Source organism: Myotis davidii, unplaced genomic scaffold (genome assembly GCF_000327345.1).
Source record: "Myotis davidii unplaced genomic scaffold, ASM32734v1 scaffold120, whole genome shotgun sequence".
Taxonomy (NCBI): domain Eukaryota; kingdom Metazoa; phylum Chordata; class Mammalia; order Chiroptera; family Vespertilionidae; genus Myotis; species Myotis davidii.
In genome coordinates this window covers 1,632,623-1,649,282 of record NW_006294778.1, presented here as the reverse complement: position 1 = coordinate 1,649,282, position 16,660 = coordinate 1,632,623, and the positions used below count along the sequence as shown (strand labels likewise).

The 16,660-nt window shown below is 46.0% G+C and overlaps 1 protein-coding gene across 1 annotated transcript in view; it reads left to right on the top strand.

The window, feature by feature from the left end:
* The window catches only part of BTBD11 (BTB (POZ) domain containing 11), a 291,756-nt gene that overhangs the window by 172,542 nt on the left and 102,554 nt on the right, over positions 1-16,660 (top strand). Inside the window, exons 4-6 of the mRNA XM_015567574.1 lie at positions 5,070-5,274; positions 10,932-11,024; positions 16,194-16,278. Of these exons, the coding sequence (XP_015423060.1) occupies positions 5,070-5,274; positions 10,932-11,024; positions 16,194-16,278 (383 nt within the window). The remainder of the gene's footprint in view (positions 1-5,069; positions 5,275-10,931; positions 11,025-16,193; positions 16,279-16,660) is intronic.

Sequence of the window (16,660 nt, the reverse complement as noted above, 5' to 3'; positions counted from 1 at the left end):
ACCAGGACAGGCATGTGGAACCTCTGGGAAGCGAGGTAGTCGCTGACTCAAGCCGTAGGGGGTCCTTGCGGTCACTAAATCTACTTTCCTGGCACCTGAACTTGGAAACTGCATTTCCGTTCTCATTAAACCCCCAAAGTCACAGGGACTCCCCGTTGCCTGTCATTCACTTGATTTTTCTTAAACGTTTGGGTTCCATGGACCCCTTTGGCTATCTGGTGGAGCCCATGGACCCTGCCGCAGAATATTTTTAAATGCATAAAATGAAGTGCCTGTGTTTACAAAAGAAACCAATTACACTAAGATTTTCATCTAAATTGTGGTGTAGTAATTATGTGCTTTTTCAGTAGCACATTAGCAAGTTCTAGCAGCAGCTCTGATGACCCCATTAGTTGGAGGTGGTGATGTGTGCGAAGATATTTTGAGACATCTGCAACCATTGCAACGGGATGAGGGAACGTCTGCCTTTTAACAGCTCCCCGGGGATTGAGATATAGAGGGTCCGAGCAGCTCCCTTCAGGAAACATCACTCTCAGAAGAAATGCTAAGATGCACCCAGGACAGGACCCTAGAAACGCAGAACCTGGCCACAGTGTGGTCATGTCTGCATGGCCATAGCATGGGCACCACTCCTCTGGCCCACACACTTTGATCTCTTGTGGTCTCAAAGGTTTGTCCTGGAGTATAGTTAGGACCCCTCAGGAGGCAGCCAATCAATGATTCTCTGTCATCATTGATGTTTCTATCTCTCTCTCCCTCTCCCTTCTTCTCTGAAATTAATTTTTAAAAAATACTGTTTTAAAAAGAAGAAGAAAGGATTTGCTAAAATATCTGCACTTCACCTAAGCAGGCAGTCTGCGGGAGCAGCTTGTGGCCTAAATTGTTTTTAAGGACAATTTGCTCTGCAAATTAAATGCTGTCATTGCGGTTGAATGTTGACTTTCGCATATGAATTGTTGGCACACAAATGGGTGCTGCTAATTGTCAGTGGGTTTTGTACATTCATTAAGCGGGGCCCCATAGAACATATGCGAGGAAGCGCATTGGTAAGCCACGTGGGCGACTACAGATAATGAAATTGCCTTCTTTGCTGGCCTGCCTGTAATTTAGACCAGCTTGCACTGTGGTCTGAATCAATACAGCCTTGCTCTCTCTGTGCACAAAGAGCTGTTCTTCATATTCAGAGGTTACTCTGCCGGAGTAGATTCTAGAAACCACTGTTTTTCCAGCAAAGACGAGGTGGAGAGAATTTCTTCCCAGCCATCACAGCTCTTGAATCCGGCTGTCGTCCAGGTTGGAGGGCAGAGCCCCTGACCGCGACCTTCTTAATAGCCAGTAATCGTATCAGCAGCAGCTGATGTTGTTGAACTAGGAAACTATGAAAAATCTATATGAATTATCTCCACTATGGCCATTACTGTCCACATTGACATGGCAGTGGAGGTGAGAAGAGGATAAACAACTTGTCTTAGATCAACCTCGCCTGTGAGCTGAAGGGCTGGAGCTTGGACCCTCTTATGGCTTGGGGTGAAAACGCACCCACTATTTCTGGAGCCCCTACTGTGTGCCAAGTGCTTTAAATACATTAATGGTATTAATGTTCCCATTTCACAGATAAGAAAACTGAGACTTGGAAGGATAAATGCCTGCCCCAAGGCAGAGTCATAATTCAAACCCAGTTGTTGTTTTTCTTTTTCTACTTTGCTGTGCTGTGTCCAATTCAGTTTTGCCTTCTGAGCACCTAACACATTGCCCATAGCTTGGGGAATACCCGTTGCATGTCAAACAAGTAAATGAATGACCCACAGTGAACTAGTCTGTAAGAAAATAAATAAATGAAGCTGAAGAAAATGTTACAGGTGAGGGGAACTCTTCATGAAACTCCAGTAAAATGGTAAATATTCGATTGAACTGAATTTTGAATTCAGAGAAGTAGAACTGAACCTCTGTATGTCTAAAATATTTGAATGAGAAGCTAAATCAAGATCCCACAAAGATCCCCAAACATTCACAGCCTGGTGATTCTTTAACCAGAAGCCCTAGGAATTTTTTTAAAAATATATTTCTTTATTGACTTCAGAGAGGAAGGGAGAAGGAGAGAGAGAAACGTCAATGATGAGAAAGAATCATTGATTGGCTGCCTCCTGCACATCCCCCACCAGGGAACAAGCACACAACCCAGGCATGTGCCCTTGGCCGGCATCGAACCTGGGACCCTTCAGTCCGCAGGCCAACGCTCTATCCACTGAACCAAGCTGGCCAGGAGAAGCCCTAGGAATTTTGCTAGGTGATGTACTGAACATCACAGGTGACTTAGAGTCTGGCAGGCAGTCCAGGTCACTTTCCCTGAACCAGTGAGGACATCTGGGGGTATTGGGTCCACCTAGTCTCCCCACTGAGGCCAGAGGGGAAAGCAGAGGCCCTGGGTTTTCTCACTCTTGAACCAACTTGACTCTACATTTGGTTCTGTCCCATCCCGTACCCGCGTCCTCTGAGATCTTGCCTGGACTCTCCTGGGGACATCCCAGTCTTGCCCCCAAGCTCCCAATTAACCGCCCATTGGACAGTCATCAATTATAGTAATTGCTTCCTGCTGTTTAAAGGGAAAAACTGAGGACTTCATTAAAAAATGCCTCCTCTTGTAATCTTTTCACACTTAACCATGAACTTGTTGCTCCCACTCAATGAGGCAATCACAACAGGGCCATTAATTTAAAGCTGTGTGTAAAAAGGTTTTCTGGGTTGTCTATCCAATGTGTCACCAGGAAAAAAAAGCCGGGGGGTGGGGGGGAAGGGGGACAAAACAAAACAGCCCTACTTGCTTGGACAAGGGGGTCTCTCTCCTTGTTTGAAATGCAGATGGCTCTTCCTAGAGTCTAGCTGCCTCCAGTCCCAGGGTTGTGGGAGGTTTGAAATGTGCTGTAGTGAGTGGTAGCTGACCGACGATGAAATGAAGAGCAGAGGAGGATGTGAAGGCGCTGCCTAAGCTCAGGCTAACAGAGGCGCCGACTGCTGGCACGTGAGGCCCTTTGTCCCAGGGCACTCACGGGGGCGTGCAGGAGGATGGCTTAGTCGGAGATGCGCTGATAACCTGAGTCTGGCAGGTTACAGTAGCGTTTCCCAAACAGCAGCACTGGAGACGGTTGTAGGTGATACAGAAAACACTAAATTTTTAATTTGCATGAATTTTTTATGAGTACCAGAAAAATATTGGTTTTCCATTTATGGCACTGATAGGAGGTTTCCTTTTCCAACGAATTTATTTGTGGGAAAAGAATGAGCCAATTTAAAGAAAATATTAAGTAAATAAATTGTACCTGCGGCACACAGATTACGAGGGAAGTCATGATGGTGATTCCCACATGGTTACACATGGATGTTCAAGTCGGTTCCTAGAGCCAGGCTCCCGCTGCCCAGACTCAGGGCTGCTCGTTACAAGTGACTTATGGTTTGGGTGTCATGAAGCTGGCAGGTGAGGCAGCAGAGGGCACATACATAAAGCAGGGTTTAAAGTGGAACTAGTGGTTGTAGAATCCCTGTGTCAATTTCATCTCCAACGGCCAGCCCTGCTCAGACAACCTTGGGGCCTCTGATCCAAGCACCAGGCTGATAATGATGGTGATGATGATGATGTTGATAGAAATGATGATGAAATGATGGTGATGATGATGATGTTGATGGAAATGATGATGGTGGTGATGATGGTAGTCTGAGTCCAGAGAGCACCTTCCTAGCCACTGTACAGGAACAGAACAAGGAATAAGTCATGGTCTCTGCCCTTGAGGCTCCATAGATGTGTGGATAGATAACTGGGAAACATGACAGAATTAAACAAGTAATGTTTTAGTCATATTAGCAGGTGTTGCAGATACACAGGGGAAGGGGAGATTGATTCTGACTGGGGGCATTCTGGAGGGCTTCATGTAGGAAGAGGCATTTGATCACAGCCTTGAAGGTCTTCAGTAGTTGGGAGCATGAAAGGATGAGCACTCTAAGGTGTGAAACAATAAGAACAGAAGCAGGGAACCCGGAAGTGCAGGGCGAGCTGAATGATGCTCAGAGGAGATGGTTAGCCCACCCAAGGCAAAAGGCTCCCCAGTGTCTTGGAGGATAGAGGAGTGGTGCCGGGGCCCTAAACACGGACCCTTTTCTTTTCTCCACTCCCTTTTGGTTTTTGTTTGTTTGTTTTGAGCTTTTTTTATGGGAGCTCTCAAGAAAAACAGATGGAAAGGTGAGTGTGCTCCAAGTTGACCTGAGATGGAAGGTACAAGAAAATAAAAAATACTACTTCAGGAAGCTTATTATTCCAATAGTACCTACCAAGCAGCACATTCCATAACGCAAAACCCAGAAACTACAGAAATGTTGGATATAAAGGAATATTACCCACAATCCCACTAGGCAGACAAATCCGTAGTCAAAGTTTTGATTTTTTTTAAAATATTTACTCAGTACATACTTTTTAATAGCATAATCCTAATCACACTGTATGCAGTTTTGAATTTCACTCTTTTCGCACTCACCATTTTAACATCAGGATTTTTTGTGACATTGCACCTCTATGTAAACATTTTTAATGACTTGCATAAGTTGATGATGGTATCGTGTGGATGTACCAGAGTTATTTAACCACACTCTTATTCTTAAACATTTGTTTCTTTGTCAACTTGTGGACCCTGTAAATAAGGTTTGGGTGAAAATCCTTGTGCGTGAAGATTTTGCTGCATTTTGGATTCCAACTTTGGGACAGAGTCCCAGAAATGGAATTACTGAATCCAGGGTAAATGGCATCTGTTAACACCTTGGCTGCAAAATGCCAGCTTTCCTTAAGACCGACTTGGAGCTGGACCAGGCGGCACTGGGCTTCACTCAGAAAAAGAGGTTGAAGACCGCAGGCATGAGAGTCACACGTGTCCAGGTTGAAATCTGTCTCTGCTTCTGACTACCCTTGACACCTTGAGTCTCAGTTTGCTTTGTCGATGAAACAGGATTTCTCAGGGATCTTCAGGCACATCTTTTCTGCAAGTCTTTGCTTCCTGAGGGATCTGAACTCTTACTTCTGTCTACAGGCGACCTGGTGTCCCGAGCAATGCACCACCTGCAGCCCCTCAATGCCAAGCACCACGGCAACGGCACCCCCCTGCACCACAAGCAGGGGGCGCTCTACTGGGAGCCTGAGGCCCTGTACACCCTTTGCTATTTCATGCACTGCCCGCAAATGGAGTGGGAAAATCCCAACGTGGAGCCTTCCAAAGTCAACCTCCAGGTGGAAAGGTAAGACCGGCCTTCACTTCGCCAAAGAGGAGAGCTCCCCTCTGGCCATCACTGCCTACTGGTGGGAGGGTGGGCACTGCCTTCTTCCATGGAGGCGCGGGGTTGGGGAGGGGAGGGATGCTGGGATCAGGATTGTCCAGCTCCCAGAGATTCACTGGAGAGGTCCAGATGGGAACCAAGGGCCTGAGGAGGTACCTGAGACCCTGGTGGAGTCTTGGAAGTGGGATTTCATAGAGCAGGTCCAGTTCCAGGTTAAAAAAAAATAAAATAAAATAAAAATGACCTAGGTCAGAAGAGCAAGTCTGCAAATTCTGGGGGAGGTGAAGGTCTGGGTAGTGCAAGGTAGCCTCCTTATGAAGGCACCTTTGGGGGGATGCCAGCTCCAGGAGTGGTACCTGCATTTCATTCTGGCTGCCCGAGACTCTCCGAGGGGAAGAAGGGTTAGATCGTCAATACCTGCTCATCCAGAATGGGCCACGCAGAGGGGTGGGAGACTGGTTTGCTGGGGGAAGCAGCATCCTCACAGGAAAGAAAACCAGGGGAGAAAGAAGGGAGAGCTTCCTGGGAGACAATGCCCCCTCTGACCCGGCTTCTGCTGCTCCTTGGCTCCATCCTTCTGCTTCCCCGTGTCTCAGTTTCCCCATCTGTAAACCAGTGGCTGAGCTAAGTGGTTCCCAAGTTCCACCCTGTCAGAGGCAGGGCATCAGAAACTACCCTGCAGGCAGCCCCTCTTTCTCTGGGAAAATATCCACAGAGCTCACCTCCCAGTGTCTCACGAATCAGGCCCCCCCTCCACGCAGGCCTCTTTGCTCCAGCTCCCGTGGTAGTGACCCCTGTCGATCAGAACAGTGGTTAAGAGAGCAGGCTCTGTGACTCAGACACTGAGTTCAAATCCAGGCTCTTCCAATGAAAAGCCAGGGGGCCTGCCCCAGCCGGCGTGGCTCAGTTGGTTGGGCATCATCTGTGTACCACAAGGTTGCCAGTTCGATTCCCAGTCAGGGCACATGCCTGGGTTGCAGTTCTCAATCCCCAATAGGGGATGCGCGGGAGGCAGCCGATCCATGTTTCTCTCTCTCCTTCTCCTTTTCTCTCTCTCTCTCTAAAAATCAATAAAAATATTTTTTTAATCCAGGGGGCCTTGGGAAAGGGCCTTGACCTCTTGTGCCTCAGCTTCTTTATCTGCATTGTAGGACTACTAAGAGTAACCCTTTCATGGGGCTGTTGGAAGATTAGATGAATGGAATAGTGCCCGGCACATAGTAAGTGCTCAGTAAATGTTCGCTTTTTATTGTTGTAGATATTATCTGCATGAAGCTAAACAATTCCCATTTGGCCTCCGTGCAGTTTTCCTTTCTCTGTTACATGTTTCCAAGTTGTTTTAAAATTCTCGTTGGCTGCTCTGTGCCTGCCAGAATGCATTCGGCCTTGGAAGTGGGCTCTGCCACAAAACCGCCTCTCTTGGCTTTCAGTTTGGGGAAGAAGATGGAGCGTGGGCTAGACAGAACTTGCCTTTAAAAAAAAACAAAAAAAAACAAATCCCCAGTTAGCGTTAAGATTTCAATCCAGTCTGGAGTTAGCTTAAATCAGGGGCTTACTCACGTCTCCCACTATCCAGGCCAAATCAGTGGGTACCCTGTGCCTCTCTTCCTGTGCCAAACATGCCCCAAATGAGAGATGGCAAAATGTCCCTGGTCCCCAGGCAGAAATAAGCTCGGTCTGACACACCAAGACGCCGCTTTCTGTGAGTGTGAATCCTGAGAGTGGAGAGAATGGAAACCGTTGGCCTGTGGAGAGCCTGTGTCTGCAGCCCCCGGCCCCCATCCACTGCTCATACAAAGCACATTTTCTCTGACTCAACCCCTCACGCCTTCAGCTCCCACCTCTAAGCAGATGACCCCCCTTCACCATTCCCAGCCAGACATCCCCTCCTCTGACCTCCATTCTAGGAAGACCCCTAAGGTTTCCACTTTCTGGGACAAGTTTTCATGAGGATGAGCCGCCGGGGAGGACGGGAAAGGGAACATGGCCCGGGATCTGTTGGAGTCGTGTATCTCGGTCTTTCCATTCCTTTTTGGTTGGATTTTCAGGCAACAACACAAAACACAAAGTGGCGCATGTCGTGTTTGAGTTCTGTTCACTTTGGTCCTCTGGGAAGGGCATGGATTTAGGAGTCAGGTGGGCCTCTGAGTGTGGGTCCCAGCTCTGTTTCTTCCAGCTCTGAGACCTTGAGCAGATCATTTCCTCAGCTTTAAATGCGAACAAGCCCATCCTCACGGACAGGCGTCCACAAGGAGTTAGATTTGTAGCTAAGACATCCAGTGCCATGCCTGGTACAAGGGGACCTCCCTTTGTCCGCGTCTCCCCAAAAGTAGCTGATGTTATGCCCTTTTGTTGTTGTTGTTGTTGTTCTAAAATACTGTTATCATGTCCCTACAGAAGCCTGTGTGTGATTCCTTCTAGACAAAAGCTATTTCTTCCTTTCCCTGATAGGACAGGCATTGGTGTTTAGCACCTGAAAACATACATTTCCTTCAGACAAGAGAGAGCCTCTAACTGTTTCAGTCAAGTGTTTACACCGATTGCATCCTAAATCCTCCATCAACAAGGCATTTCCAGCGGGAGGTAGAACTTGAATCAGGAGTTGCTTTCTTCTCTCTCTTTCTGTCTCCTCTCCCCCACTCCCCCTCCCCAAAAAAAATCAAACAAGATTTCCTTGACCCTTTACTTCTATTCTGGCAAAGGCAGGAAGGGCCACGGTGCCGATAAGGTTTTCCACGAGTCTAGAAGTTCTTCCGGGAACGGGTCTGAAGAATAGTATGCTTTTGCTCATGCCCAGCAGAAAGGCTGAGAAATATCGGTTGACGGAAATACAGATTGTGTTGTGCCTGAAACCATTTCTCCTTGTCAGAGGAGCCTTTCTTGGCCGGAGCATTTGGAACAAGGCCCACGGGCACCATTTTACTCTCTCATGCGGGCACAGCTTTAGGGCTGCTGCGTTTGTTTTGGATAGCTTCATTTTTCACTGGGGGATTTTGAAGAAACTCAGTGCCAGTCTGAAATTTCTGTCATTTAAATTTCTCCAGAACTTTGGCTTCTGTTTTTGGAACTTCTGAAATCTTTCGGGTACCTCAGATATTTTTATTAAAAGGAAAACCCAAATAAATCTTGTGAGATTATGATTAGGCAATATTTCTTCTCCTTAATTTTGAGGGTAGGGGCCACGTGAGGCTACTGTTTTAAAATGGAACCATCATAAACCATGATAAGATTTTCTTTCCCTCTATCATTACTGAAAGTGTCAGTGATTCCTAGGTGCATTTTGGTTATGGATGATTTCAGTAATTTGTTGCCACAAAATGATAAATAGTAGGATAAATAGGAGTATTCTGTTGCCTGCGGTAGCTGGTAATGCCTCAGAGAGACGTTGATCAGCTTCACCTAGAACATTAGACAGTTAGGCAGTTCTACTCTCCCCCAGCCTCACTAAAAACAAACCAGAATGTGAACTCGGCAGTGGCAGCTCTCAGTCCTTTTGCAAGAAGAGCTGTACGATGTGGCGGACTGTCTACTAGGGGAATCTCAACCACAACCCCAAGTATACCATCACCAATGACTTATTTGAGGAAAACTAGAGGGAGAAGCAAAATAGTCTTAACAAATGGAAGCCCTGACACTTGAAGAAATCAGTTTAATAAGGCAAACACAACTGACACTAGAAGTTAATGGTACCCAAATACATCTTCCAAGACATTCACGCTATTGAAAGATCATCTCAGATATATCTGTTCTTAATGCTTTTTCATCTGTGGCCTTTGTGACACAGTGATTTTTCAAATTTCAACATGCTCCAATGGACAGATCCAGGGTTATGTGAAATTTCCAGCATTCTAGGTATAACTCTTCCCCATTCTTTCCCATTAAGGAATGTCTCCTACTCCAAGTGAGTGGAAGCATCCTTGATGCAAGCAACACTTGCAAGGCTGGAAACAAACTCTAGGAATGCTTAGTTGTAAAAGTTGAGCCTACTATGGCTGCTTAAAGCAGAAAATAAAACTTCTGAGGGGTCCAGTATAGACAGAGATTACCAAATACGTTTTCCTTCCTCATGAGAATTTGACCTGGGTTAATTCGCTAACTCTGTTTCTCTGGAAACCTGCTAAAATTTTCAGTATTAACTGTGTTATTTAGCAACATTGCTTGTGGTCAGATTAACCCTAGATTGATCCATTAGATCTGGTTTGGTAGTCCTATAAAGACTTCATAAACATCCAGAGCTTGGGGCTGCTTTGAATTCATTGACTCTGATAACTGGCAATGTTTGCACAGGAGCCTTAGCAGCTATTTCTATGGAATTGTTACAAGAGATATTGGGGTTCATAAACTAGGGAAGTTTTCACATCCCCCCGAGTGGATCTCCTCTCCTTGCACCTGAGTGTCACCTGGACAGAAGATAGCTCTGGAATGGCTGGGTGCATTGCTATTAGGACTTCCACTAAAAGGGACATCTGATGTTGTCCTATGGTAGTCCCATGAGTCTAAAAGTTTAGTAGAGCTTAAGACTGCTGGTGGACATTGAAGCCAGAGAACCCGGCTTTGAGGATACACAAGCTGGAACAATGCCCAAGTTGCACCCCATCCAGCAGAGACCTCCCATTCTCAAGGGCTGGGCACAGACACTTGACCTCACACCACTGAGGCTGGGCATTGTACACTCCCAACAGGACCTCTGTCACCATTATCCCTGAAAGCTCAGTGTCTCTGCTAACACCCTGTCAGCTCTATATTCCACCCATGTCACACCACTTGCTTCCCAATCAGTGGGGCCCAGGCCACATGCCTGCACCATAGCTGCAAGGGAGTCTGGGAAGGTGAATTTCTACCTTCTTGAACAATGGATTAATCATATGGGAATATTCCAAACACAGTAAGATCATCAGTGATTCTGGGCAACCAAAAAAGTTGACAAAGTTCCACTATACTCTTCTATTTTACTTTATAAAATAAATAACTCACAAGTGAATCATTTGCACAATTTAGTACTTTTGAGCATTATTGGCCACACATCTCACAGGACCTCACTAGCTGTTTCTGGCACCCTAAGCAGGGATACAGAAGCCTATTCCCAGGGGAAGAATTCCACTTCATCTTCCTAAGGGCAGTGATCACACCTGGCACAAAAGTTCCCCAAATACCCAGCCCAGTGCTAGTAGGTCCTGGAGAAATTCAGAGTCAGTCGAATGAGACGCGATAGAGGAGAGGACCATCTATTAAGCCTATTTTATGCAGAGCTATATGGGAGCTTCTGTGGACTGGACTGGCATCTCAGCCACCATATAAATGATTCTAAGGGGAAAATAATTATGTTGCCTTCTAACATAATTAGAATTATGTTTTAAAACATGATTCATTTGTAACTGGAGCATTGCTGCAATTTATTTCATCCGGCGAGGGTGAAAACAAACTCTAATCCCAATAGTTTCAAACTGTAAGTTACAGCCCATTAATGGGCCATTAAATCAATGCAGTGCAGAGCCTGGCAAACTATACCCCATAGGCCAAATCTGGCCCACTGCCTGTTTTTATAAAGTTTTATTGGAACACAGCCATGCTCATTTGTTTACACATTGTTTATGGCTGCTTTTGCACTTTTGATTTAGTTGTGACGGACATCACATGGCCCACGAGGCTGAAAAATACTCTGGCCTTTTCCAGAAAAATTTGCTGACCCCTGATGTTCTGAGTTGTAACCTGCATTTTTAAAAATGAGGTAGAATTGAATTAAAAAGTAAAATTAGAATATTTTACATGAGGAAAAGTAAGGATGTTTGATGAAACTTTTTTTCAGTTATGTTAACTGGCATTGATTAACTTACCCAAGATCATGTAGTTAAAGTTGCAGAACTAGTGCTTGAACTCTTGGAGTCAGACCCTGGTCTGTGCTTGTATTCATGAGTTTGTTTTGCTATCGATGGGCTATAGTTTTAAAGAAATAATGTTTGACTCATCCCTAATCCCTAAAATATGTTAAATAATCCTCCTGACTGTTTATAGGATATAAAACTAATATACGTATTAAATAAAATGTGGTAAGTACAAAACAACAATAAAGAAGGAATGTTGGATCACCCATAGTCTCTGCTGCATTCAGGAATAAGCACTGAGACCATGTGGGGCATTTCCTTCCATCCTTAGTTTTCTGTGGATATGTAATTTTTTTGGTTGTTTCACAAAATAGACATACATAGTTGATCTCTATTATTGAATAATCTTCAAAAGCAAGGTTTTTCAATGCCTGTTCGATTATTGGACATGGGATTTAATGTCGAGAGACCTGGGAACAAGCATGCTGAATGTGAGGATGATATGTCGAGGATGATAAAACAGAGGCCGAGTTCTCTGAGGGAAATGTCTGGAGTCATAAGCACATAAGCACATTTGCAGTACCTCAGTGCCTTTGCACATGTTTTGCCCTCTTCCTGGAATACTGTCTCCCTTCTGCTCCATCATCTGACTACCTCTATCATTTCATCCTTCAAGACTCATTTTGGGTATCACCTCCTCCAAGAACCCTTTTCTACCACCTCAGGATGCACTGAGTGTCCATCCAGGGCCTAGGTCAGTGCATAGCATATAGGAACTGCTCAATAAATGCTTGTGGAACTGAACAGAGCAGGTTCTGAAACCTGTGCGTTCTGTCCCATGGCCCAGAGAGCCATATTGCTGTTGTCAACTCAGGCAGCCCTCAGCTTAGTACTGGCTCTACTGTTCCCTTGCCCCAGGCCCCAGACCTTAGCTATAAACAAGAAATAATAATCCTACTGCATGGAGTAATTTCAATGACTAGTGAACTAACTTCTGTAAAAGCCATACATAATCACGGAAACATAGCAGTTGATCCATTAATGGTAAGAATTATGATTTACTCCTTTAATCTAGGTTGACCTCTTCTTAGATATTATAAGAGATTTTGATTGACACTTAGTATGTGGCAGGCCCTGCTCTATACCCTTTATATGTATTAACTAATTCAACCTTCACAATTCCCCTTGAGGTAGGAGCTAGTCTTACCTCTCCCCATTTTACAGATGAGGAAACTGAGATGCAGCAAGGTTATGCAACTTCACATATGGGCAGGTCTGTGAGTATCAAAACTATCAAATGAATGTTGGGTGGGGATAGCATTCATGGGGGGCAGGAAGGTGAGAGAAAAGAAAATGAGATCTTGTTCAGAAAAGGTGTTGGATACAGCAACAAACTAGACTGGAAGGAAAGTTGAGAGACTGGCCAAGACGTCAGGACTTTCTCCTATAAGCAGTGAAAAGCCAGAAGGGATTCAAGAAGGGAAATGAGACCAGAACTGGATCTGACACCTCGTAAGCTCTCCTTAACAGCAGCATTAGAATGCCAAAAGGAAAGTAATCACCATTTGATGAGCACCTACTATGTGCCATGTACTATGGAGGCACTTTACTTAACAGAGCTTAATTGAATCCTTACATTAACTTCGTGAAGCAGAAATGTCTTCATCTACAGATGAGACAATTAATTCTAATTGCTGCTCAGTAGGAAAAGGCTTTTTGGAAGCTTTTGAGGTAACATTAAAGACCTTCACAGCACGTTAATTATATCTCTGGATTTTTTTTTTCTGGAGCCAGAATGCCTGAGTTAATATCTTGGTTCTAACTCTTATTAACTGTGTGACTTTGAACAAGTTACTTAACCATTCTGAGTCTCAGTTTTCTCATCAGTAAAAAAGGGAGATACTATAGATTCTATTTCAGAGGGCTGTTATGAAGCTCTTCGATATATATATATATATATCACTTAAAATCCAGCACACTTTAGGCTCTTTATGGGTAATGGCCATTATTATTCTCACTGAATAATAATGGTGCTTATAACCTGGGTGTACACGCCAGCAGGGCTTCTCAAACATCGATGTGCACTTGAAGCCCCTGGGAGCTCATTAAAATGCAGATTCAGTTCATTAGGTCTGGGGTGGGGCCTGAGATGCTTCATCTCTAACAAGCTCCCAGGTGAAGTGATGCCGCTGGGCCACGAGCCACTCTGTGAATAACAAGAAATGACATGTTTTGTGTGTTTGTCATTTATTTCCCCAACCTATTCCAATCCCCATTTTTCAGTTACATAAGGGCAAAGAACAAGCTTTTATGGTGACTTTTGCTCTCTGGTAGAGCTTGGCACATAATAGGGGCCTAGTAAACGTTTCCCAGGCTTTGGGGGCTGGAGTGAGCCTTGCAGGGCCTTTCCTCCCCTAACCTCCTGAGATGCCAGATAGATCCCGCTGCAATTTCCACGATGCATGGATTCCAGAGGTCAGACGTGGCCGGTCTGCAGGATACTCGGGCTCTGGAGCAGCGGCCAAGGGAGGATGCTGAGCATCAAATATAATGACCATCTTTAGCCTAGCGAGGTGGCCAACGGATCTAAAGTAGCTCTGGGGTAGCAGATTAGCCACAAGCGTGCAAGGGAAGGATGAGGCAGGAGTGACAGGTGTCTTCCCGGAGGAGAGGCAGCAGGACAGATCCTGAGCGTCAGGCTGTTAACACCTCCACCTCCAGGGCTCCTCAAGCAGCTCAGCCTCCGTTACCCAGGAGTGTTTCCCAGCCAAGGGGGAGAGATTGCTCCCGACTGCAGGTGACAAGTCACGGGGCTCACGTTTAACACCAGCCCCCTCTGCCAACATGTGGGGTTGGTCTGATCAAATGTGTGTACTGTACTTGTTCACGTCAATATTGAGGCCTTTTCTGAATCCTGGCTCACTGGCTGCCACAGCAGTCTGGTCTGACCTAACCAGCTTCTTTTTATTCTGTGGGGAAAGGGCAGACATTCTTACCTTTATGACACAAAGACCAAGGAACCATCGCTGTACTGTCCAGTATGGTAGTCACTAGTCATGGGAGGCTGTTTGAATTTAAATTGATTAAAATTAAATAAAACGAAAGCTTTGATTCCCCAGTGCCGCGAGCCTCCTTTCAAATGCCCAGTGGCTACATGTGGGTAGTGGTTTCTGTGTTGGACAGCTCAGATAGAGGATATTTCCAGCATCACAGAAACTTCTATTGGACAGCACTGAACTAGAAACTCAATGCAGAGCCCATGATAGTCAGCACTCCCCAAGCATTCAGGTAAGGAGTGAGTGCAGGAACCAGGGACCAGCTCACCTGCCGAGTCACATTCCACATTCCCATGTTTTGATCATCTTAGAACTGTGGTTTTTATTTTTTAAAAATATATTTTATTGATTTTTTTTAGAGAGAGGAAGGGAGAGGGATAGAGAGTTAGAAACATCGATGAGAGAGAAACATCGCTCAGCTGCCTCCTGCACACCCCGTACTGGGGTTGTGCCCACAACCAAGGTACATGCCCTTGACTGGAATCGAACCTGGGACCCTTGAGTCCGCAGGCTGATGCTCTATCCACTGAGCCAAACCGGTTAGGGCAGAACTGAGGTTTTTAAAAAAACCATCACCACCCCTCACCATCACCACCAAGTTTTACCAAGTATTTACAACGGACGAGGCTCCCTTTTTTTAAAATATATTTTTATTGATTTCAGATAGGAAGGGAGAGAGATAGAAACATCAATGATAAGAGGGAATCACTGATCGGCTGCCACCTGCACAACCCCTCCTGGGGATCAAGCCCACCACCCGGGCACATGCCCTTGACCAGAATCAAACCTGGGACCTTTCAGTCTGCAGGCTATCGCTCTATCCACTGAGCCAAACCAGCTAAGGCTAGGCTCCCTTCTAAGTGCATTAGCCATTGAGTCCTCACAAGAATCTTCCGTGTATAGTAGCACCTTCATATCCTAGGGCTACAAGAACTTAACATTCTTGCTTAATATACTTCCCAACTTCACAGTCACCCTCGGAGATACTGTCATTCTGCCTCTTTCACAGATGAGGAGAGTGAGGTTTAGAGAAGTTCAAGGACATGCCCAAGGTCACACAGCTAAGCTAGTAAGTGGCTGGGCTGGAGGTTGAGCCCAAGCACTGTGATTCCAGAGTCAGTGTCCTCTGGGTCCCATATGGCCCCGGGCCTGGCATCATTTGCTTCCACGTCTGTCTCTGCTGCCAGACTTTGAGCTCCTCCCAGGCTTTGCTCGTCCCTTGCTCTCTCCGGCAGCCAGCCAGGGCCTGGCACAGAGTGGGTGGGTGGGGGATGGAAAGAACAGTCTCCGCGCCTGGCAGCAGGAGAACGGAGCAGGCAGTGGAGCAGGGACCAGTGAGAAGGTTCCAGCAAGAGCCCACAGACAGATGACAGGCGCATGGCCTCACCGAACGCCATCCTCAGTGCCCCCAGTGCGAGATGCCACCAGCAGGCTCCATCCTTTGATGAGTGGCCCTGAGAAAAGCTGCGGGAGGCTCCTGGGATTTCCAGTTCTCTCTTGTTTGCCTGGACCTGGCAGCCCTTGGCAGCCCTGCATCTGGGACCTCGAGCACTGTACCCGAGTGTTTTGAACAGGCAGCAAATTCTTTTTTAAGAATATGCGCAGCCCAGCCCGTGTGGCTCAGTGGTTGAATGTCGACCTATGAACCAGAAGGTCACGGTGCGACTCCCAGTCAGGGCAAATGCCCAGGTTGCGGGCTCGATGCCCAGTGTAGGACGTGCAAGAGGCAGCCATCGACGATTCTCTCACATCATTGATGTTTCTCTCTCTCTCTCTCTCTCTCTCTCTCTCTCTCTTCCTCTCTGAAATCAATATATGTATATTTATATGAGGAACATGAGCAAAACTCCACCCTTAAAACTGCCCGGTGCAAACATGGCAGGGGCCAGTGGGAGCCCAGGTGCCTGGGAACGGAAAGGCCAGAGAGGGAAGGCTCTCCCAGCTGAGTCCGCTTCCAAACCTCTGCCCCACGCCAAATTTCCGCTCCCTTTCTTCCCTTCAGAAGCAGTGTGTTGGCAGCTGCCAGCACCAGCGGGTTTCACGTGTTATGGAAAACAGCCCGGGCAGTGCAGCTGGTCACTTGCCCGGTAGACAGCGTGTCTGGGTTGGTTTTACGTTCCTCGAAGTCTGACTCCCCTTGCAGCCTGGTGTTCGTGTTGATTTCATCACCCTCTCCCCCTCTTTCCAATTTGTTCTCCTCAAGGGCTGCTCACAATACACACAAGGTGCTGGAAATTCAAAGGCTCATATTCTCATATTTCTACTGAGTTATATATGCTCATTTTTCAAATTTTAGACAGTCCAAAGAAAACATAGGAAAGAAAATTTAAATTATCTACAGTTCAGCTACCCAGAGGTAGCCAGAATGATTATTTGACATATTTTCTTGTCTTTCTTTTAAAAAATACAAATAGTGAGGCTTTTTTAAATAGTTGTACTGGGCATATCTGTAATTTTATCTTTTTTAAT